Genomic DNA, 21412 nt, shown 5'->3' on the forward strand with positions numbered 1-21412 from the left:
CACTGAGCTCAAATTTACATGATTACAATCCATGACTGAGGTGTGATCATGAAAAGATTCAAAAAAGGTGATTATTATTGTTTTTCTGTGAAGTTTCAGACACAGCTACATCTAGAAATGAAACAGTTACAGTTTATGAATCAGACAGGGTAAACTTAAGTCTAATCTAATCTTTGTTTTATTCACAACTTGTGTTTAAAAAAAAAATCAGTAAATCCAATTTTAAAATCTAGATTTTCTCACTCATTTAAACATGTTTGAAATCTTTGTTAATACCCGTTCTCCAAAAGTTTGACTGGGACTTTAAAAATATAGGCAGCATCTTTACAGGTGATAGTAAACACATTTATAAAAGTGATTCATCGGATTTCTCTCCTTTACTTCAGACCCATGGCAACGCTCTCTTCCTCATCCTTGTTTTGGGATTAGGAGGAAGCTTTCAGGTCGGCTTCCATGTCACTGGACTGAGTTCTCCTTCGCCGGTGAGACACGTCGCCTTTATCATTTCTTCTCCATTCTGTCTCGATTATCTGGATCACATTTAATAACAGTTTAGATCTATCTCCACAGTACATCCAGCGCTTCATCAACAGCAGCTGGTATGACAGATACGGAGAGCCTCCACATCCGCAGACGGTCACAATGATCTGGTCTCTTATTGTTTCCATGTTTGCTGTCGGGGGACTCTTAGGTGCCATCAGTGTCAAATTTATCTCAGACTTGCTGGGAAGGTGAGTATGAAGACAGATGTTGTACCAAGCTGTATAGCCTAAGGAGACCTGAAGTCATGAGTTTTCCTTCTTCAGAAAAAAGGCAATGATCTGCAACAGCTTCATTGCTGTTCTTGCAGCAGGATTCATGCTGGCAAGTAAAAATGTCAACTCTTTCGAAATGATCATTGTGGCAAGATTTCTGTTTGGTTACTCAGCAGGTAAGTTGCCATATTCTACAGACTCCTTATTAATATGTTTTCACCACCTATACTCACCATGCTTGCCTTATGTGACCTGCAGGCTTGGGAATGAACACTCACTTAATATATCTTGGGGAGATTTCACCCAGAAAGATAAGAGGGATAGTGACTCTGACCTCAGCCACTTTTACGTCACTCGGGAAAGTGTTTGGACGGGCGTTTGGTTTAAGGTAAGCACCTGAAGTTGATATGAAAAAGTACAGTGGACTTTAACCCATTGTCAAAAGCTACTGCAGCATATTACGACAATAGATTACAAATTAAACACAACATTTCATTTTGATTTTTCAGCGAGATCCTTGGCCGCGAGGACACGTGGAACATTCTCCTTAGTGTCGCTGCACTTTTCTCCTTTGTTCAGATTGTGATGTTGCCTTTCTTTCCTGAGACGCCAAGATATTTACTCATAGAGAAAGGTGATGATAAGGCATGCAAAAAAGGTTAGTAGCTTTGCGCAGTTTATGTATCAAACACGACCCCAGATGCTTATGAAAATGTGTTCTACAAACACATACTAGTTAAAGATAAATGATAGCCTTGCGAAATTGCAAGTGAATCAGTCCCTGCGTGTTTTGTATTTGAGCAAAGTTGCACATTTTTCAGTTCGTATCCCCTCTGAGATTAGGGATTTTCTGGTTTCAGCTCTCCAGAGTCTGTGGGGCCAAGGTGACTACCAACAAGAAATGGATGAGATGTTGACCGAGCAGGCAGCCATTGAAGCAGCCCCACCAGTGAGCCTTCTGCAGCTGCTGAGAGACAGGACTGTCCGATGGCAGGTCATCACCATCTGCACCATCTACTGTTGCAACCACCTGTCGGGCATGTCTACAGTATGAACAATACCATATAGTATTAGTATAATACCATATGATACAATATGATATAGGATTGCTAAATTGCAAAATGATACAACATTACAACAATTTTGTGACTTTTGGAGGTTCACACACATGCATACATGATATATCTGTATAACTACAGATCAATATATCTATTGATATCTGTATATATGAGACTTCATTGTTCCTTCCATATCAAGTTTCTATCAACAGAATAGACTAATATATAAATCAGAGTTCATGCTGACTGTTTATAGCCTAATAGTGCCTCTTTTCTTCCCAGATTAGTACCTTTACTTATGACATCTTCCTGGAGGCAGGTATACCAAAGAAGAAAATCCGCTATATCACTCTCGGTCTTGGAGTGGCTGAAATTCTCACCTCGCTCACATGTGTAAGCAAACACTCAGTCTGTGCCTGAGCTCATCTGTGTAAATGAGCATTTTAAGTGTATATATCCTTTGATTTGAACTATTAGAGACAATCTCCTTATGACAAGTCTGTCATTATTTTCTCCCTTCCTCAATTTCAGGGTCTTCTCATTGAGCTCACAGGGAGAAGACCATTGCTGTTCGGCGGTTACGGTGTCATGTCTGCTTGCTGGATTTTTGTCACTGTCACACTCAACCTGAAGGTAAACCATTACCAGTGGTGGGCAACATAATATTAATAAAAGTAAAAGCAATGTAAACAAAGCAAAACAAAAACAGTTGATTTGTTAAAGACGACAAATGTCAGGTGTGTGAAGAGACTGAGGACCCAAGTGCAGGCAAACGGAGACGAGGGTGGATGATAACAAAAAATGAGCCTTTATGGACAGCTGAACAAAAACTACAAACAGGTGGAACAGAGAAAACTAAGCAAAACCTAAACTGGGAAAAACTATGCATAAACATATAACCTGAGGGCGGAAACCACAGGCCAGAAAAGAGAGACCAGGAAACGTGGGTAAAGCTGACGGAAGAAATACAGAGGCAACATGGAAGAAAACAAGCAGACGGACCAACAAGGGACAAAGGGAAGCACACACAATAAATACACACAAGGTAACGATGGAAATGCAAACAGGATGTTCCTTGAGTTGACTGTTTTTGTAATTTGGTGCAATATAAATCAAATTGAATTGAATTAAATTGAATAGGAGGGAGATACAGCTGAACCTAATTAGAAGTGATGAGACAGGGAGGAAGCAAAACAGAATACACTGACATAGGACACGGACTTTCAAAGTAAAACAGGAAATACATGAATACAGAAGCAAGGATAACAAAGAAGACAGAGAACACAGAGACCTGAAACGTTGGCACAGGAAGGCACAGAGTGGGCATAACACGGAACACAGGGGAGGCACATAAACAAAACCTAAAGACTAGAAAATCACAGATGACACCGTTTCTACTCGTCAAGATCAAGGATCAAGGAAGTCTTATTTTCATTTGCAACACATGTTTACATGAGGTGGAATGAAATTACGTACACACGATCCCGGTTATCCATAGAAGGGAAAAGAAACAGAATAACAAAGAAACTAAAAAAACACAACTAACAAATAGCAAGTAATGAAATAATACAATATAAGTAGAGTGCAACAACCTGAGTACCAGTATGGAGTATAAATATAGAAATATAGGTATAAATATTTTAGCAGCAAGAGGGCATGATGACCAGCATTAATAAAGTGATGGTGTCAGTAAAGTATCAGTAGTATAACAGTTCTTGTCCATTTATGCATTGAGAAGTCTCACAGCTTCTGGAATGAAGCTGTTTCTCTGTCTAGTAGTTTTGCATTTAATGCTCCTCAGCCTCCTGCCTGAGGGGAGCAGGACAAAGAGTGTGTGTGCTTGATGAGTGGGGTCCTTCATGATACAGGTAGGCCTCTTCCTGCATCTGGAGGTGTATATGTCTGTGACGGTTGGGACAACAATTGTCTGTGTAGCCTTCACTGGAAAGTACACTAGTAACAATATTGGCAATATGACTGAAGATGACCTGTTTCATAAAGGGGAAAATGTGTATAAGCTATCACTGCTGTGATGATAAAAGACAGAAATATAGAAATTTATCTGATGCAAAATCAAATATATGCATTTAAAACTGTCTTTCACACAGGATTCCAGCTACTGGGTTCCATACATTACTGTGAGTTTGATGGTTGTCTTCATCATGTTCTTTTGTGGAGGACCTGGTAAGGGTAAAGCACTTATACATATGTAGCTTAACGTTTTTAGTATCCAGTACATCACACCTGTAGCGGTTATGGAAAACGTGTCTATATGCAAAGATAACAAGGTCAATTCCCTGTTCTTTCTCTGATTCTCACAGGAGGAGCCACACCAACGCTCAACAGTGAGCTCTTCATTCAGTCTAATCGAATGGCATCACTCGTCCTCACAGGGCTGCAGCGGTGGTTTATATTTGCAGTGATGGGCCTGGTCTTTCCATTCCTCATTGTACGTACGACCAAGCTGAAAATAAGCAGCGCATTACACTATAACACCCACAGGGATCTATATGTTATGTTGAAATCATGAATGTCGTTTCTTTCCCAGGATGCTCTCAGCTCGTACTTATTTTTGCTGTTTGCCTCTGCCTGCATGCTGGGTAGTCTTTATACCTTCTTCCTTTTGCCTGAGACTAAAGGCAAGACCCTGCTGGAGATCTCAGAGGAGTTTAAAGCCATCACTGTCTGTGGGAAATCCTTTGCAGAGGAAACGAGAACAGAGACCAGGTTGTGATGAGGACCACGTATAGCTACAGCAAAAAACATGAGGAAAAAAAACAATTTTTCTTTCAGGACAAGATTGAATGACTGTGGAAAAAACATGCTTTGCAAATAAATGACTCACAATGACATTAAACAATGTTACAATTCCCAAAATTTGGAATCTTTCTAACTTCAGATTTTTGCTTTTTAGTTGCTTCTGCTGTTTTCTGTTTGTCCATAAATGGTGACTGTTGTGCAATCAGATCCTGTACGAAGTTGTTTCTTGGCCCACATTTCTTTACAACTAACAACAACTAACCCGCATAATGGGCTTCCATTACAATTCTAAGATGCAGTATTAAGTAATCATCAGGTAATGGCATAATATCGTTATGCAATTTTCCATATGCCCAAACACCAACATAAATACATATCCTAGTAATGAGAACATGCATAAAGTTTTTCTTTTATGCTCTTAAATGCCACTTGTTTAGCCAACAGCAAAGTTGGAGAAAAGGAGCGCTTCAGAGAAAACGTCGTAGTGAAAGGAAGGCTCACTTTATGATGTTTCACTAAACCCCAAAGGTGCTCTGTTGGCCTGATCTGGTGACTGTGTCATGTTCAGTTTGAGATGATTCTGGAAACAACCATCAGAAGATGGGTACACTGTGGTCATAAAGGGATGGACATGGTCAGTACCATTTTGCAGGTAGGTTGTGGCATTTAAACAATGCTCTTTTGTTACTAAGGGGTCCTGCCCATGTCCAAATGCACATTTTTATGTTGTTTACACCAGATTTTGAGCCTACTATCTGAATGTTGAAGCAGAAATCAAGACCAGGGGATTTCCTGTTCTAAGTTGACTGGAGTGGCACCCCGTGTGGTGTTTAAACTTCAGTATGTGTAGTGTGCATACTGTTAAGCTCTTCCACATACCTTGGTTGAAATGAGTAGTTATTTGAGATGCTGTTGCTTGTTTATCAGCGTGAACAAGTCTGGCCATTCTCCTCTGATGTCTGGCACGAACAAGACCAAAGTCACTTAAATCACCTTTCTTCCACCTTGAGCTGTTGCTGATTAGATATTTGCCTTAACAAGTAATATAACTTGACAACACACCTCTTCACGTTTACACTATATCCCTTCCTGTTTGTGGAAGCTACACATGCTGATAAAACGAGAAGTGAGAGCAGCGGAGAGGATCGTGGGTGTTTCTTTTCCCTCCCTCAAGGACACCTATTGCACCCGCTTTAGACTTTTATCTTATTTTTAGCTTTTTATCTTTATGTTGTTTTAGTGTACACTGAGGGCCGTGGGAGCATTGCAATTTAAAATTCCTGCATATGATCTGTACACATGTTTGTTTTTTTAAATAAAGCTGACTTTGACTTTGACTTGGATTTTGTTTACAGTGAGAGCAAAACTGTGAATACAGTGATGAAAATGGTCAGTACTTTCAAGAATGGTGTATATAGCTTTAATATTTAGATATATTATTAACAAATCGCACAATAACAGTGGCGTTGTTCACACTAATCTCCAAAATCTTTTGCTAAATAACTAAAGAATCTATTCCTGTAATGAGCTGCAGCGTCTTGTTTCAATAGTCCATGATGGAGTATTTCATTAAAATCCAAATGGTAGTGGTAAATGGACTTGCCTCATTCACAAAATAACTTTTTTCCTAAACTCTTGCTATTTATCATCTGATAGAAGCATTGGAGACCAGCTTGGGGTGGCTATCATGCCCAAGGATATTTGGCATGCAGACTGGAGGGATCGCACCACCAAGCTTCCGATTAGCAGGCGACCGCTCTACCACGTGAGCTACAGCCACCACCATGCAACTATTGTGACAGGTAATGTCACTGAAGTATTCTTATGCCAGCTGTAGACTGTACATAAAGGATGGACATCATGAAGTAGCCATATTGGTGCTTTGAAACCAGGCATAATAGATTGAGTGGCTGAGTCTGACTATGAAAGTGTGAGATACTGCAAACTCATAGAAAACCAACATCTCGGTCACAATGTCAGCCTGCCTTAAAGAATATTTTGCACATTTTGGCTACCTGGATTTTTTTAAATGTAAATGCAGATGACAAATCTGCTTGTTAGTTGACACAAAACTGTAGATTTTAAAATGAAAAATACAAACTGCTTAAGTATAAGCTGGAGATTCAACATTTGCTCCATAGTGTAGTGGTGTACACATGTAACTAACAAGTGAAAGCTCCCAGCATTGATTCTAGGAGGATATACGGATCTCTTTGGGATTGTGTCAAAGTACGCAACGCTACCTGCCATGGTGGCCTGTTATTATTACAAGAAGACCCAAAAGTAGTTTCTTCTTCTATAGGATGGAGATTCAACAGTTTTTCCAGTGCTAATCATAGCTAGCAGTGTTTGCTTTTATTTATTGTGTATTCCTTTTTCAAATGTTCATAGACAGCCACAGTTCTTAGTCTACGAGTTTATCTTTCCACGTGATTTAAATAAGAAGAATAAGAAGAAACAGGAACAGAGGGAAAAACATAAATCAAGCTACTGGCAATAGGACGAATCACTTATAAAAACATATGCAGCACCAGTGTTGTGCACAAAATGTACTGATAATGTCCTTATTTGACATTATAGTTAAATCAATACATTAGCTTGCGTGTGACTGTGAACTCATTCAGTTTATATTGTTGTCAGTCTGAAATAGCTGCAAGTTAGAAATGATCCAGTGATTGTCAGGGTGGTGTGATGACACCAAGTTACTTTATTTCTGAAAAGTTAATAATAAGCAGGGTGAAACACTGAACTGTGTCCCTACTGTTAGGACTTATGTGCTGTTAAGGTCCGTGTATCAAGAGAATGGAAACTTTGTTTCAGCAGCTGGTAAGATTTTTCCTATATTTGCGCCATAAAAGTTAATACATGTATTGTAAATATGTACATGTGGATTTTAAATATAATATATATATAAATGTATAAAAAAAAATTACGTTTCTGTTAAAATGCTTCGTGACAAATCTGTCACATTGCACATGTCTAATTTTATGCGTAATGCTGATAATTTTCTTTTTAAATTTTCTTTATTTATTTTTTACAATTTTTTTATTTCCTGAACTCAGGGGAGTTATCTAACCCACAGTTTCAGCTGAGTCACACTACTCTCTCAATTATTAAACCATTTCGCTGGTACAACTAACATGACACTGAGCTCAAATTTACATGATTACAATCCATGACTGAGGTGTGATCATGAAAAGATTCAAAAAAGGTGATTATTATTGTTTTTCTGTGAATTTTCAGACACAGCTACATCTAGAAATGAAACAGTTACAGTTTATGAATCAGACAGGGTAAACTTAAGTCTAATCTAATCTTTGTTTTATTCACAACTTGTGTTTAAAAAAAAAATCAGTAAATCCAATTTTAAAATCTAGATTTTCTCACTCATTTAAACATGTTTGAAATCTTTGTTAATACCCGTTCTCCAAAAGTTTGACTGGGACTTTAAAAATATAGGCAGCATCTTTACAGGTGATAGTAAACACATTTATAAAAGTGATTCATCGGATTTCTCTCCTTTACTTCAGACCCATGGCAACGCTCTCTTCCTCATCCTTGTTTTGGGATTAGGAGGAAGCTTTCAGGTCGGCTTCCATGTCACTGGACTGAGTTCTCCTTCGCCGGTGAGACACGTCGCCTTTATCATTTCTTCTCCATTCTGTCTCGATTATCTGGATCACATTTAATAACAGTTTAGATCTATCTCCACAGTACATCCAGCGCTTCATCAACAGCAGCTGGTATGACAGATACGGAGAGCCTCCACATCCGCAGACGGTCACAATGATCTGGTCTCTTATTGTTTCCATGTTTGCTGTCGGGGGACTCTTAGGTGCCATCAGTGTCAAATTTATCTCAGACTTGCTGGGAAGGTGAGTATGAAGACAGATGTTGTACCAAGCTGTATAGCCTAAGGAGACCTGAAGTCATGAGTTTTCCTTCTTCAGAAAAAAGGCAATGATCTGCAACAGCTTCATTGCTGTTCTTGCAGCAGGATTCATGCTGGCAAGTAAAAATGTCAACTCTTTCGAAATGATCATTGTGGCAAGATTTCTGTTTGGTTACTCAGCAGGTAAGTTGCCATATTCTACAGACTCCTTATTAATATGTTTTCACCACCTATACTCACCATGCTTGCCTTATGTGACCTGCAGGCTTGGGAATGAACACTCACTTAATATATCTTGGGGAGATTTCACCCAGAAAGATAAGAGGGATAGTGACTCTGACCTCAGCCACTTTTACGTCACTCGGGAAAGTGTTTGGACAGACGTTTGGGTTAAGGTAAGCACCTGAAGTTGATATGAAAAAGTACAGTGGACTTTAACCCATTGTCAAAAGCTACTGCAGCATATTATGACAATAGATTACAAATTAAACACAACATTTCATTTTGATTTTTCAGCGAGATCCTTGGCCGCGAGGACACGTGGAACATTCTCCTTAGTGTCGCTGCACTTTTCTCCTTTGTTCAGATTGTGATGTTGCCTTTTTTTCCTGAGACGCCAAGATATTTACTCATAGAGAAAGGTGATGATAAGGCATGCAAAAAAGGTTAGTAGCTTTGCGCAGTTTATGTATCAAACACGACCCCAGATGTTTATGAAAATGTGTTCTACAAACACATACTAATTAAAGATAAATGATAGCCTTGCGAAATTGCAAGTGAATCAGTCCCTGCGTGTTTTGTATTTGAGCAAAGTTGCACATTTTTCAGTTCGTATCCCCTCTGAGATTAGGGATTTTCTGGTTTCAGCTCTCCAGAGTCTGTGGGGCCAAGGTGACTACCAACAAGAAATGGATGAGATGTTGACCGAGCAGGCAGCCATTGAAGCAGCCCCACCAGTGAGCCTTCTGCAGCTGCTGAGAGACAGGACTGTCCGATGGCAGGTCATCACCATCTCCACCATCTACTGTTGCAACCAGCTGTCGGGCATGTCTACAGTATGAACAATACCATATAGTATTAGTATAATACCATATGATACAATATGATATAGGATTGCTAAATTGCAAAATGATACATTACAACAATTTTGTGACTTTTGGAGGTTCACACACATGCATACATGATATATCTGTATAACTACAGATCAATATATCTATTGATATCTGTATATATGAGACTTCATTGTTCCTTCCATATCAAGTTTCTATCAACAGAATAGACTAATATATAAATCAGATTTCATGCTGACTGTTTATAGCCTAATAGTGCCTCTTTTCTTCCCAGATTAGTACCTTTACTTATGACATCTTCCTGGAGGCAGGTATACCAAAGAAGAAGATCCGCTATATCACTCTCGGTCTTGGAGTGGCTGAAATTCTCACCTCGCTCACCTGTGTAAGCAAACACTCAGTCTGTGCCTGAGCTCATCTGTGTAAATGAGCATTTTAAGTGTATATATCCTTTGATTTGAACTATTAGAGACAATCTCCTTATGATAAGTCTGTCATTATTTTCTCCCTTCCTCAATTTCAGGGTCTTCTCATTGAACTCACAGGGAGAAGACCATTGCTGTTCGGCAGTTACGGTGTCATGTCTGCTTGCTGGATTTTTGTCACTGTCACACTCAACCTGAAGGTAAACCATTACCAGTGGTGGGCAACATAATATTAATAAAAGTAAAAGCAATGTAAACAAAGCAAAACAAAAACAGCTGATTTGTTAAAGACGACAAATGTCAGGTGTGTGAAGAGACTGAGGACCCAAGTGCAGGCAAACGGAGACGAGGGTGGATGATAACAAAAAATGAGCCTTTATGGACAGCTGAACAAAAACTACAAACAGGTGGAACAGAGAAAACTAAGCAAAACCTAAACTGGGAAAAACTATGCATAAACATATAACCTGAGGGCGGAAACCACAGGCCAGAAAAGAGAGACCAGGAAACGCGGGTAAAGCTGACGGAAGAAATACAGAGGCAACATGGAAGAAAACAAGCAGACGGACCAACAAGGGACAAAGGGAAGCACACACAATAAATACACACAAGGTAACGATGGAAATGCAAACAGGATGTTCCTTGAGTTGACTGTTTTTGTAATTTGGTGCAATATAAATCAAATTGAATTGAATTAAATTGAATAGGAGGGAGATACAGCTGAACCTAATTAGAAGTGATGAGACAGGGAGGAAGCAAAACAGAATACACTGACATAGGACACGGACTTTCAAAGTAAAACAGGAAATACATGAATACAGAAGCAAGGATAACAAAGAAGACAGAGAACACAGAGACCTGAAACGTTGGCACAGGAAGGCACAGAGTGGGCATAACACGGAACACAGGGGAGGCACATAAACAAAACCTAAAGACTAGAAAATCACAGATGACACCGTTTCTACTCGTCAAGATCAAGGATCAAGGAAGTCTTATTTTCATTTGCAACACATGTTTACATGAGGTGGAATGAAATTACGTACACACGATCCCGGTTATCCATAGAAGGGAAAAGAAACAGAATAACAAAGAAACTAAAAAAACACAACTAACAAATAGCAAGTAATGAAATAATACAATATAAGTAGAGTGCAACAACCTGAGTACCAGTATGGAGTATAAATATAGAAATATAGGTATAAATATTTTAGCAGCAAGAGGGCATGATGACCAGCATTAATAAAGTGATGGTGTCAGTAAAGTATCAGTAGTATAACAGTTCTTGTCCATTTATGCATTGAGAAGTCTCACAGCTTCTGGAATGAAGCTGTTTCTCTGTCTAGTAGTTTTGCATTTAATGCTCCTCAGCCTCCTGCCTGAGGGGAGCAGGACAAAGAGTGTGTGTGCTTGATGAGTGGGGTCCTTCATGATACAGGTAGGCCTCTTCCTGCATCTGGAGGTGTATATGTCTGTGACGGTTGGGACAACAATTGTCTGTGTAGCCTTCACTGGAAAGTACACTAGTAACAATATTGGCAATATGACTGAAGATGACCTGTTTCATAAAGGGGAAAATGTGTATAAGCTATCACTGCTGTGATGATAAAAGACAGAAATATAGAAATTTATCTGATGCAAAATCAAATATATGCATTTAAAACTGTCTTTCACACAGGATTCCAGCTACTGGGTTCCATACATTACTGTGAGTTTGATGGTTGTCTTCATCATGTTCTTTTGTGGAGGACCTGGTAAGGGTAAAGCACTTATACATATGTAGCTTAACGTTTTTAGTATCCAGTACATCACACCTGTAGCGGTTATGGAAAACGTGTCTATATGCAAAGATAACAAGGTCAATTCCCTGTTCTTTCTCTGATTCTCACAGGAGGAGCCACACCAACGCTCAACAGTGAGCTCTTCATTCAGTCTAATCGAATGGCATCACTCGTCCTCACAGGGCTGCAGCGGTGGTTTATATTTGCAGTGATGGGCCTGGTCTTTCCATTCCTCATTGTACGTACGACCAAGCTGAAAATAAGCAGCGCATTACACTATAACACCCACAGGGATCTATATGTTATGTTGAAATCATGAATGTCGTTTCTTTCCCAGGATGCTCTCAGCTCGTACTTATTTTTGCTGTTTGCCTCTGCCTGCATGCTGGGTAGTCTTTATACCTTCTTCCTTTTGCCTGAGACTAAAGGCAAGACCCTGCTGGAGATCTCAGAGGAGTTTAAAGCCATCACTGTCTGTGGGAAATCCTTTGCAGAGGAAACGAGAACAGAGACCAGGTTGTGATGAGGACCACGTATAGCTACAGCAAAAAACATGAGGAAAAAAAACAATTTTTCTTTCAGGACAAGATTGAATGACTGTGGAAAAAACATGCTTTGCAAATAAATGACTCACAATGACATTAAACAATGTTACAATTCCCAAAATTTGGAATCTTTCTAACTTCAGATTTTTGCTTTTTAGTTGCTTCTGCTGTTTTCTGTTTGTCCATAAATGGTGACTGTTGTGCAATCAGATCCTGTACGAAGTTGTTTCTTGGCCCACATTTCTTTACAACTAACAACAACTAACCCGCATAATGGGCTTCCATTACAATTCTAAGATGCAGTATTAAGTAATCATCAGGTAATGGCATAATATCGTTATGCAATTTTCCATATGCCCAAACACCAACATAAATACATATCCTAGTAATGAGAACATGCATAAAGTTTTTCTTTTATGCTCTTAAATGCCACTTGTTTAGCCAACAGCAAAGTTGGAGAAAAGGAGCGCTTCAGAGAAAACGTCGTAGTGAAAGGAAGGCTCACTTTATGATGTTTCACTAAACCCCAAAGGTGCTCTGTTGGCCTGATCTGGTGACTGTGTCATGTTCAGTTTGAGATGATTCTGGAAACAACCATCAGAAGATGGGTACACTGTGGTCATAAAGGGATGGACATGGTCAGTACCATTTTGCAGGTAGGTTGTGGCATTTAAACAATGCTCTTTTGTTACTAAGGGGTCCTGCCCATGTCCAAATGCACATTTTTATGTTGTTTACACCAGATTTTGAGCCTACTATCTGAATGTTGAAGCAGAAATCAAGACCAGGGGATTTCCTGTTCTAAGTTGACTGGAGTGGCACCCCGTGTGGTGTTTAAACTTCAGTATGTGTAGTGTGCATACTGTTAAGCTCTTCCACATACCTTGGTTGAAATGAGTAGTTATTTGAGATGCTGTTGCTTGTTTATCAGCGTGAACAAGTCTGGCCATTCTCCTCTGATGTCTGGCACGAACAAGACCAAAGTCACTTAAATCACCTTTCTTCCACCTTGAGCTGTTGCTGATTAGATATTTGCCTTAACAAGTAATATAACTTGACAACACACCTCTTCACGTTTACACTATATCCCTTCCTGTTTGTGGAAGCTACACATGCTGATAAAACGAGAAGTGAGAGCAGCGGAGAGGATCGTGGGTGTTTCTTTTCCCTCCCTCAAGGACACCTATTGCACCCGCTTTAGACTTTTATCTTATTTTTAGCTTTTTATCTTTATGTTGTTTTAGTGTACACTGAGGGCCGTGGGAGCATTGCAATTTAAAATTCCTGCATATGATCTGTACACATGTTTGTTTTTTTAAATAAAGCTGACTTTGACTTTGACTTGGATTTTGTTTACAGTGAGAGCAAAACTGTGAATACAGTGATGAAAATGGTCAGTACTTTCAAGAATGGTGTATATAGCTTTAATATTTAGATATATTATTAACAAATCGCACAATAACAGTGGCGTTGTTCACACTAATCTCCAAAATCTTTTGCTAAATAACTAAAGAATCTATTCCTGTAATGAGCTGCAGCGTCTTGTTTCAATAGTCCATGATGGAGTATTTCATTAAAATCCAAATGGTAGTGGTAAATGGACTTGCCTCATTCACAAAATAACTTTTTTCCTAAACTCTTGCTATTTATCATCTGATAGAAGCATTGGAGACCAGCTTGGGGTGGCTATCATGCCCAAGGATATTTGGCATGCAGACTGGAGGGATCGCACCACCAAGCTTCCGATTAGCAGGCGACCGCTCTACCACGTGAGCTACAGCCACCACCATGCAACTATTGTGACAGGTAATGTCACTGAAGTATTCTTATGCCAGCTGTAGACTGTACATAAAGGATGGACATCATGAAGTAGCCATATTGGTGCTTTGAAACCAGGCATAATAGATTGAGTGGCTGAGTCTGACTATGAAAGTGTGAGATACTGCAAACTCATAGAAAACCAACATCTCAGTCACAATGTCAGCCTGCCTTAAAGAATATTTTGCACATTTTGGCTACCTGGATTTTTTTAAATGTAAATGCAGATGACAAATCTGCTTGTTAGTTGACACAAAACTGTAGATTTTAAAATGAAAAATACAAACTGCTTAAGTATAAGCTGGAGATTCAACATTTGCTCCATAGTGTAGTGGTGTACACATGTAACTAACAAGTGAAAGCTCCCAGCATTGATTCTAGGAGGATATACGGATCTCTTTGGGATTGTGTCAAAGTACGCAACGCTACCTGCCATGGTGGCCTGTTATTATTACAAGAAGACCCAAAAGTAGTTTCTTCTTCTATAGGATGGAGATTCAACAGTTTTTCCAGTGCTAATCATAGCTAGCAGTGTTTGCTTTTATTTATTGTGTATTCCTTTTTCAAATGTTCATAGACAGCCACAGTTCTTAGTCTACGAGTTTATCTTTCCACGTGATTTAAATAAGAAGAATAAGAAGAAACAGGAACAGAGGGAAAAACATAAATCAAGCTACTGGCAATAGGACGAATCACTTATAAAAACATATGCAGCACCAGTGTTGTGCACAAAATGTACTGATAATGTCCTTATTTGACATTATAGTTAAATCAATACATTAGCTTGCGTGTGACTGTGAACTCATTCAGTTTATATTGTTGTCAGTCTGAAATAGCTGCAAGTTAGAAATGATCCAGTGATTGTCAGGGTGGTGTGATGACACCAAGTTACTTTATTTCTGAAAAGTTAATAATAAGCAGGGTGAAACACTGAACTGTGTCCCTACTGTTAGGACTTATGTGCTGTTAAGGTCCGTGTATCAAGAGAATGGAAACTTTGTTTCAGCAGCTGGTAAGATTTTTCCTATATTTGCGCCATAAAAGTTAATACATGTATTGTAAATATGTACATGTGGATTTTAAATATAATATATATATAAATGTATAAAAAAAAATTACGTTTCTGTTAAAATGCTTCGTGACAAATCTGTCACATTGCACATGTCTAATTTTATGCGTAATGCTGATAATTTTCTTTTTAAATTTTCTTTATTTATTTTTTACAATTTTTTTATTTCCTGAACTCAGGGGAGTTATCTAACCCACAGTTTCAGCTGAGTCACACTACTCTCTCAATTATTAAACCATTTCGCTGGTACAACTAACATGACACTGAGCTCAAATTTACATGATTACAATCCATGACTGAGGTGTGATCATGAAAAGATTCAAAAAAGGTGATTATTATTGTTTTTCTGTGAATTTTCAGACACAGCTACATCTAGAAATGAAACAGTTACAGTTTATGAATCAGACAGGGTAAACTTAAGTCTAATCTAATCTTTGTTTTATTCACAACTTGTGTTTAAAAAAAAAATCAGTAAATCCAATTTTAAAATCTAGATTTTCTCACTCATTTAAACATGTTTGAAATCTTTGTTAATACCCGTTCTCCAAAAGTTTGACTGGGACTTTAAAAATATAGGCAGCATCTTTACAGGTGATAGTAAACACATTTATAAAAGTGATTCATCGGATTTCTCTCCTTTACTTCAGACCCATGGCAACGCTCTCTTCCTCATCCTTGTTTTGGGATTAGGAGGAAGCTTTCAGGTCGGCTTCCATGTCACTGGACTGAGTTATCCTTCGCCGGTGAGACACGTCGCCTTTATCATTTCTTCTCCATTCTGTCTCGATTATCTGGATCACATTTAATAACAGTTTAGATCTATCTCCACAGTACATCCAGCGCTTCATCAACAGCAGCTGGTATGACAGATACGGAGAGCCTCCACATCCGCAGACGGTCACAATGATCTGGTCTCTTATTGTTTCCATGTTTGCTGTCGGGGGACTCTTAGGTGCCATCAGTGTCAAATTTATCTCAGACTTGCTGGGAAGGTGAGTATGAAGACAGATGTTGTACCAAGCTGTATAGCCTAAGGAGACCTGAAGTCATGAGTTTTCCTTCTTCAGAAAAAAGGCAATGATCTGCAACAGCTTCATTGCTGTTCTTGCAGCAGGATTCATGCTGGCAAGTAAAAATGTCAACTCTTTCGAAATGATCATTGTGGCAAGATTTCTGTTTGGTTACTCAGCAGGTAAGTTGCCATATTCTACAGACTCCTTATTAATATGTTTTCACCACCTATACTCACCATGCTTGCCTTATGTGACCTGCAGGCTTGGGAATGAACACTCACTTAATATATCTTGGGGAGATTTCACCCAGAAAGATAAGAGGGATAGTGACTCTGACCTCAGCCACTTTTACGTCACTCGGGAAAGTGTTTGGACAGACGTTTGGGTTAAGGTAAGCACCTGAAGTTGATATGAAAAAGTACAGTGGACTTTAACCCATTGTCAAAAGCTACTGCAGCATATTATGACAATAGATTACAAATTAAACACAACATTTCATTTTGATTTTTCAGCGAGATCCTTGGCCGCGAGGACACGTGGAACATTCTCCTTAGTGTCGCTGCACTTTTCTCCTTTGTTCAGATTGTGATGTTGCCTTTTTTTCCTGAGACGCCAAGATATTTACTCATAGAGAAAGGTGATGATAAGGCATGCAAAAAAGGTTAGTAGCTTTGCGCAGTTTATGTATCAAACACGACCCCAGATGTTTATGAAAATGTGTTCTACAAACACATACTAATTAAAGATAAATGATAGCCTTGCGAAATTGCAAGTGAATCAGTCCCTGCGTGTTTTGTATTTGAGCAAAGTTGCACATTTTTCAGTTCGTATCCCCTCTGAGATTAGGGATTTTCTGGTTTCAGCTCTCCAGAGTCTGTGGGGCCAAGGTGACTACCAACAAGAAATGGATGAGATGTTGACCGAGCAGGCAGCCATTGAAGCAGCCCCACCAGTGAGCCTTCTGCAGCTGCTGAGAGACAGGACTGTCCGATGGCAGGTCATCACCATCTCCACCATCTACTGTTGCAACCAGCTGTCGGGCATGTCTACAGTATGAACAATACCATATAGTATTAGTATAATACCATATGATACAATATGATATAGGATTGCTAAATTGCAAAATGATACATTACAACAATTTTGTGACTTTTGGAGGTTCACACACATGCATACATGATATATCTGTATAACTACAGATCAATATATCTATTGATATCTGTATATATGAGACTTCATTGTTCCTTCCATATCAAGTTTCTATCAACAGAATAGACTAATATATAAATCAGATTTCATGCTGACTGTTTATAGCCTAATAGTGCCTCTTTTCTTCCCAGATTAGTACCTTTACTTATGACATCTTCCTGGAGGCAGGTATACCAAAGAAGAAGATCCGCTATATCACTCTCGGTCTTGGAGTGGCTGAAATTCTCACCTCGCTCACCTGTGTAAGCAAACACTCAGTCTGTGCCTGAGCTCATCTGTGTAAATGAGCATTTTAAGTGTATATATCCTTTGATTTGAACTATTAGAGACAATCTCCTTATGATAAGTCTGTCATTATTTTCTCCCTTCCTCAATTTCAGGGTCTTCTCATTGAACTCACAGGGAGAAGACCATTGCTGTTCGGCAGTTACGGTGTCATGTCTGCTTGCTGGATTTTTGTCACTGTCACACTCAACCTGAAGGTAAACCATTACCAGTGGTGGGCAACATAATATTAATAAAAGTAAAAGCAATGTAAACAAAGCAAAACAAAAACAGCTGATTTGTTAAAGACGACAAATGTCAGGTGTGTGAAGAGACTGAGGACCCAAGTGCAGGCAAACGGAGACGAGGGTGGATGATAACAAAAAATGAGCCTTTATGGACAGCTGAACAAAAACTACAAACAGGTGGAACAGAGAAAACTAAGCAAAACCTAAACTGGGAAAAACTATGCATAAACATATAACCTGAGGGCGGAAACCACAGGCCAGAAAAGAGAGACCAGGAAACGCGGGTAAAGCTGACGGAAGAAATACAGAGGCAACATGGAAGAAAACAAGCAGACGGACCAACAAGGGACAAAGGGAAGCACACACAATAAATACACACAAGGTAACGATGGAAATGCAAACAGGATGTTCCTTGAGTTGACTGTTTTTGTAATTTGGTGCAATATAAATCAAATTGAATTGAATTAAATTGAATAGGAGGGAGATACAGCTGAACCTAATTAGAAGTGATGAGACAGGGAGGAAGCAAAACAGAATACACTGACATAGGACACGGACTTTCAAAGTAAAACAGGAAATACATGAATACAGAAGCAAGGATAACAAAGAAGACAGAGAACACAGAGACCTGAAACGTTGGCACAGGAAGGCACAGAGTGGGCATAACACGGAACACAGGGGAGGCACATAAACAAAACCTAAAGACTAGAAAATCACAGATGACACCGTTTCTACTCGTCAAGATCAAGGATCAAGGAAGTCTTATTTTCATTTGCAACACATGTTTACATGAGGTGGAATGAAATTACGTACACACGATCCCGGTTATCCATAGAAGGGAAAAGAAACAGAATAACAAAGAAACTAAAAAAACACAACTAACAAATAGCAAGTAATGAAATAATACAATATAAGTAGAGTGCAACAACCTGAGTACCAGTATGGAGTATAAATATAGAAATATAGGTATAAATATTTTAGCAGCAAGAGGGCATGATGACCAGCATTAATAAAGTGATGGTGTCAGTAAAGTATCAGTAGTATAACAGTTCTTGTCCATTTATGCATTGAGAAGTCTCACAGCTTCTGGAATGAAGCTGTTTCTCTGTCTAGTAGTTTTGCATTTAATGCTCCTCAGCCTCCTGCCTGAGGGGAGCAGGACAAAGAGTGTGTGTGCTTGATGAGTGGGGTCCTTCATGATACAGGTAGGCCTCTTCCTGCATCTGGAGGTGTATATGTCTGTGACGGTTGGGACAACAATTGTCTGTGTAGCCTTCACTGGAAAGTACACTAGTAACAATATTGGCAATATGACTGAAGATGACCTGTTTCATAAAGGGGAAAATGTGTATAAGCTATCACTGCTGTGATGATAAAAGACAGAAATATAGAAATTTATCTGATGCAAAATCAAATATATGCATTTAAAACTGTCTTTCACACAGGATTCCAGCTACTGGGTTCCATACATTACTGTGAGTTTGATGGTTGTCTTCATCATGTTCTTTTGTGGAGGACCTGGTAAGGGTAAAGCACTTATACATATGTAGCTTAACGTTTTTAGTATCCAGTACATCACACCTGTAGCGGTTATGGAAAACGTGTCTATATGCAAAGATAACAAGGTCAATTCCCTGTTCTTTCTCTGATTCTCACAGGAGGAGCCACACCAACGCTCAACAGTGAGCTCTTCATTCAGTCTAATCGAATGGCATCACTCGTCCTCACAGGGCTGCAGGGGTGGTTTATGTTTGCAGTGATGGGCCTGGTCTTTCCATTCCTCATTGTACGTACGACCAAGCTGAAAATAAGCAGCGCATTACACTATAACACCCACAGGGATCTATATGTTATGTTGAAATCATGAATGTCGTTTCTTTCCCAGGATGCTCTCAGCTCGTACTTATTTTTGCTGTTTGCCTCTGCCTGCATGCTGGGTAGTCTTTATACCTTCTTCCTTTTGCCTGAGACTAAAGGCAAGACCCTGCTGGAGATCTCAGAGGAGTTTAAAGCCATCACTGTCTGTGGGAAATCCTTTGCAGAGGAAACGAGAACAGAGACCAGGTTGTGATGAGGACCACGTATAGCTACAGCAAAAAACATGAGGAAAAAAAACAATTTTTCTTTCAGGACAAGATTGAATGACTGTGGAAAAAACATGCTTTGCAAATAAATGACTCACAATGACATTAAACAATGTTACAATTCCCAAAATTTGGAATCTTTCTAACTTCAGATTTTTGCTTTTTAGTTGCTTCTGCTGTTTTCTGTTTGTCCATAAATGGTGACTGTTGTGCAATCAGATCCTGTACGAAGTTGTTTCTTGGCCCACATTTCTTTACAACTAACAACAACTAACCCGCATAATGGGCTTCCATTACAATTCTAAGATGCAGTATTAAGTAATCATCAGGTAATGGCATAATATCGTTATGCAATTTTCCATATGCCCAAACACCAACATAAATACATATCCTAGTAATGAGAACATGCATAAAGTTTTTCTTTTATGCTCTTAAATGCCACTTGTTTAGCCAACAGCAAAGTTGGAGAAAAGGAGCGCTTCAGAGAAAACGTCGTAGTGAAAGGAAGGCTCACTTTATGATGTTTCACTAAACCCCAAAGGTGCTCTGTTGGCCTGATCTGGTGACTGTGTCATGTTCAGTTTGAGATGATTCTGGAAACAACCATCAGAAGATGGGTACACTGTGGTCATAAAGGGATGGACATGGTCAGTACCATTTTGCAGGTAGGTTGTGGCATTTAAACAATGCTCTTTTGTTACTAAGGGGTCCTGCCCATGTCCAAATGCACATTTTTATGTTGTTTACACCAGATTTTGAGCCTACTATCTGAATGTTGAAGCAGAAATCAAGACCAGGGGATTTCCTGTTCTAAGTTGACTGGAGTGGCACCCCGTGTGGTGTTTAAACTTCAGTATGTGTAGTGTGCATACTGTTAAGCTCTTCCACATACCTTGGTTGAAATGAGTAGTTATTTGAGATGCTGTTGCTTGTTTATCAGCGTGAACAAGTCTGGCCATTCTCCTCTGATGTCTGGCACGAACAAGACCAAAGTCACTTAAATCACCTTTCTTCCACCTTGAGCTGTTGCTGATTAGATATTTGCCTTAACAAGTAATATAACTTGACAACACACCTCTTCACGTTTACACTATATCCCTTCCTGTTTGTGGAAGCTACACATGCTGATAAAACGAGAAGTGAGAGCAGCGGAGAGGATCGTGGGTGTTTCTTTTCCCTCCCTCAAGGACACCTATTGCACCCGCTTTAGACTTTTATCTTATTTTTAGCTTTTTATCTTTATGTTGTTTTAGTGTACACTGAGGGCCGTGGGAGCATTGCAATTTAAAATTCCTGCATATGATCTGTACACATGTTTGTTTTTTTAAATAAAGCTGACTTTGACTTTGACTTGGATTTTGTTTACAGTGAGAGCAAAACTGTGAATACAGTGATGAAAATGGTCAGTACTTTCAAGAATGGTG

At 39.2% G+C, this 21412-nt stretch overlaps 3 protein-coding genes and 1 long non-coding RNA gene across 4 annotated transcripts; all 4 read left to right on the forward strand.

Moving 5' to 3' along the window:
- The first annotated feature begins 263 nt into the window (after nucleotides 1–263).
- On the forward strand, nucleotides 264–5893 carry LOC146386625 (solute carrier family 2, facilitated glucose transporter member 9-like). The gene is made up of 11 exons (XM_084927784.1): nucleotides 264–482; nucleotides 571–731; nucleotides 807–931; nucleotides 1014–1143; nucleotides 1265–1413; nucleotides 1616–1803; nucleotides 2096–2206; nucleotides 2345–2446; nucleotides 3922–3997; nucleotides 4135–4262; nucleotides 4362–5893. Exons 2-11 carry the CDS (start codon nucleotides 643–645, stop codon nucleotides 4545–4547), a joined length of 1284 nt encoding a protein of 427 aa, XP_084783910.1. The 5' UTR covers nucleotides 264–482; nucleotides 571–642; the 3' UTR covers nucleotides 4548–5893.
- Nucleotides 5894–7980: 2087 nt separating this feature from the next.
- LOC146386626 (solute carrier family 2, facilitated glucose transporter member 9-like) lies at nucleotides 7981–13607 on the forward strand. Its single transcript, XM_084927785.1, has 11 exons — nucleotides 7981–8199; nucleotides 8288–8448; nucleotides 8524–8648; nucleotides 8731–8860; nucleotides 8982–9130; nucleotides 9333–9520; nucleotides 9810–9920; nucleotides 10059–10160; nucleotides 11636–11711; nucleotides 11849–11976; nucleotides 12076–13607. Exons 2-11 carry the CDS (start codon nucleotides 8360–8362, stop codon nucleotides 12259–12261), a joined length of 1284 nt encoding a protein of 427 aa, XP_084783911.1. The 5' UTR covers nucleotides 7981–8199; nucleotides 8288–8359; the 3' UTR covers nucleotides 12262–13607.
- A 367-nt stretch (nucleotides 13608–13974) lies between these two features.
- LOC146386627 (solute carrier family 2, facilitated glucose transporter member 9-like) lies at nucleotides 13975–17240 on the forward strand. Its single transcript, XM_084927276.1, has 7 exons — nucleotides 13975–14052; nucleotides 15818–15913; nucleotides 16002–16162; nucleotides 16238–16362; nucleotides 16445–16574; nucleotides 16696–16844; nucleotides 17047–17240. Exons 1-7 carry the CDS (start codon nucleotides 13975–13977, stop codon nucleotides 17238–17240), a joined length of 933 nt encoding a protein of 310 aa, XP_084783402.1.
- A 2106-nt stretch (nucleotides 17241–19346) lies between these two features.
- LOC146386628 (uncharacterized) lies at nucleotides 19347–21321 on the forward strand. The gene is made up of 3 exons (XR_014800173.1): nucleotides 19347–19425; nucleotides 19563–19690; nucleotides 19790–21321. It is a non-coding gene; the product is annotated as an uncharacterized LOC146386628 (long non-coding RNA).
- The last annotated feature ends 91 nt before the right edge of the window (nucleotides 21322–21412 follow it).

The sequence above is a fragment of the Perissodus microlepis genome, chromosome 5 (assembly GCF_051167445.1).
Source record: "Perissodus microlepis isolate ML-2025 ecotype Zambia chromosome 5, ASM5116744v1, whole genome shotgun sequence".
NCBI classification, from domain to species: Eukaryota; Metazoa; Chordata; class Actinopteri; order Cichliformes; family Cichlidae; genus Perissodus; species Perissodus microlepis.

Coding starts and splice junctions, on each gene's coding strand:
- LOC146386627 (XM_084927276.1), top strand. CDS start 13,975: ATGCCCAAGGATATTTGGCATGCAGACTGGAGGGATCGCACCACCAAG. Junction 16,363..16,444: donor TCTGTTTGGTTACTCAGCAG/GTAAGTTGCCAT, acceptor TGTGACCTGCAG/GCTTGGGAATGAACACTCAC. Junction 16,845..17,046: donor TGATAAGGCATGCAAAAAAG/GTTAGTAGCTTT, acceptor TTCTGGTTTCAG/CTCTCCAGAGTCTGTGGGGC.
- LOC146386626 (XM_084927785.1), top strand. CDS start 8,360: ATGATCTGGTCTCTTATTGTTTCCATGTTTGCTGTCGGGGGACTCTTA. Junction 9,131..9,332: donor TGATAAGGCATGCAAAAAAG/GTTAGTAGCTTT, acceptor TTCTGGTTTCAG/CTCTCCAGAGTCTGTGGGGC. Junction 11,712..11,848: donor GTTCTTTTGTGGAGGACCTG/GTAAGGGTAAAG, acceptor TGATTCTCACAG/GAGGAGCCACACCAACGCTC.
- LOC146386625 (XM_084927784.1), top strand. CDS start 643: ATGATCTGGTCTCTTATTGTTTCCATGTTTGCTGTCGGGGGACTCTTA. Junction 932..1,013: donor TCTGTTTGGTTACTCAGCAG/GTAAGTTGCCAT, acceptor TGTGACCTGCAG/GCTTGGGAATGAACACTCAC. Junction 3,998..4,134: donor GTTCTTTTGTGGAGGACCTG/GTAAGGGTAAAG, acceptor TGATTCTCACAG/GAGGAGCCACACCAACGCTC.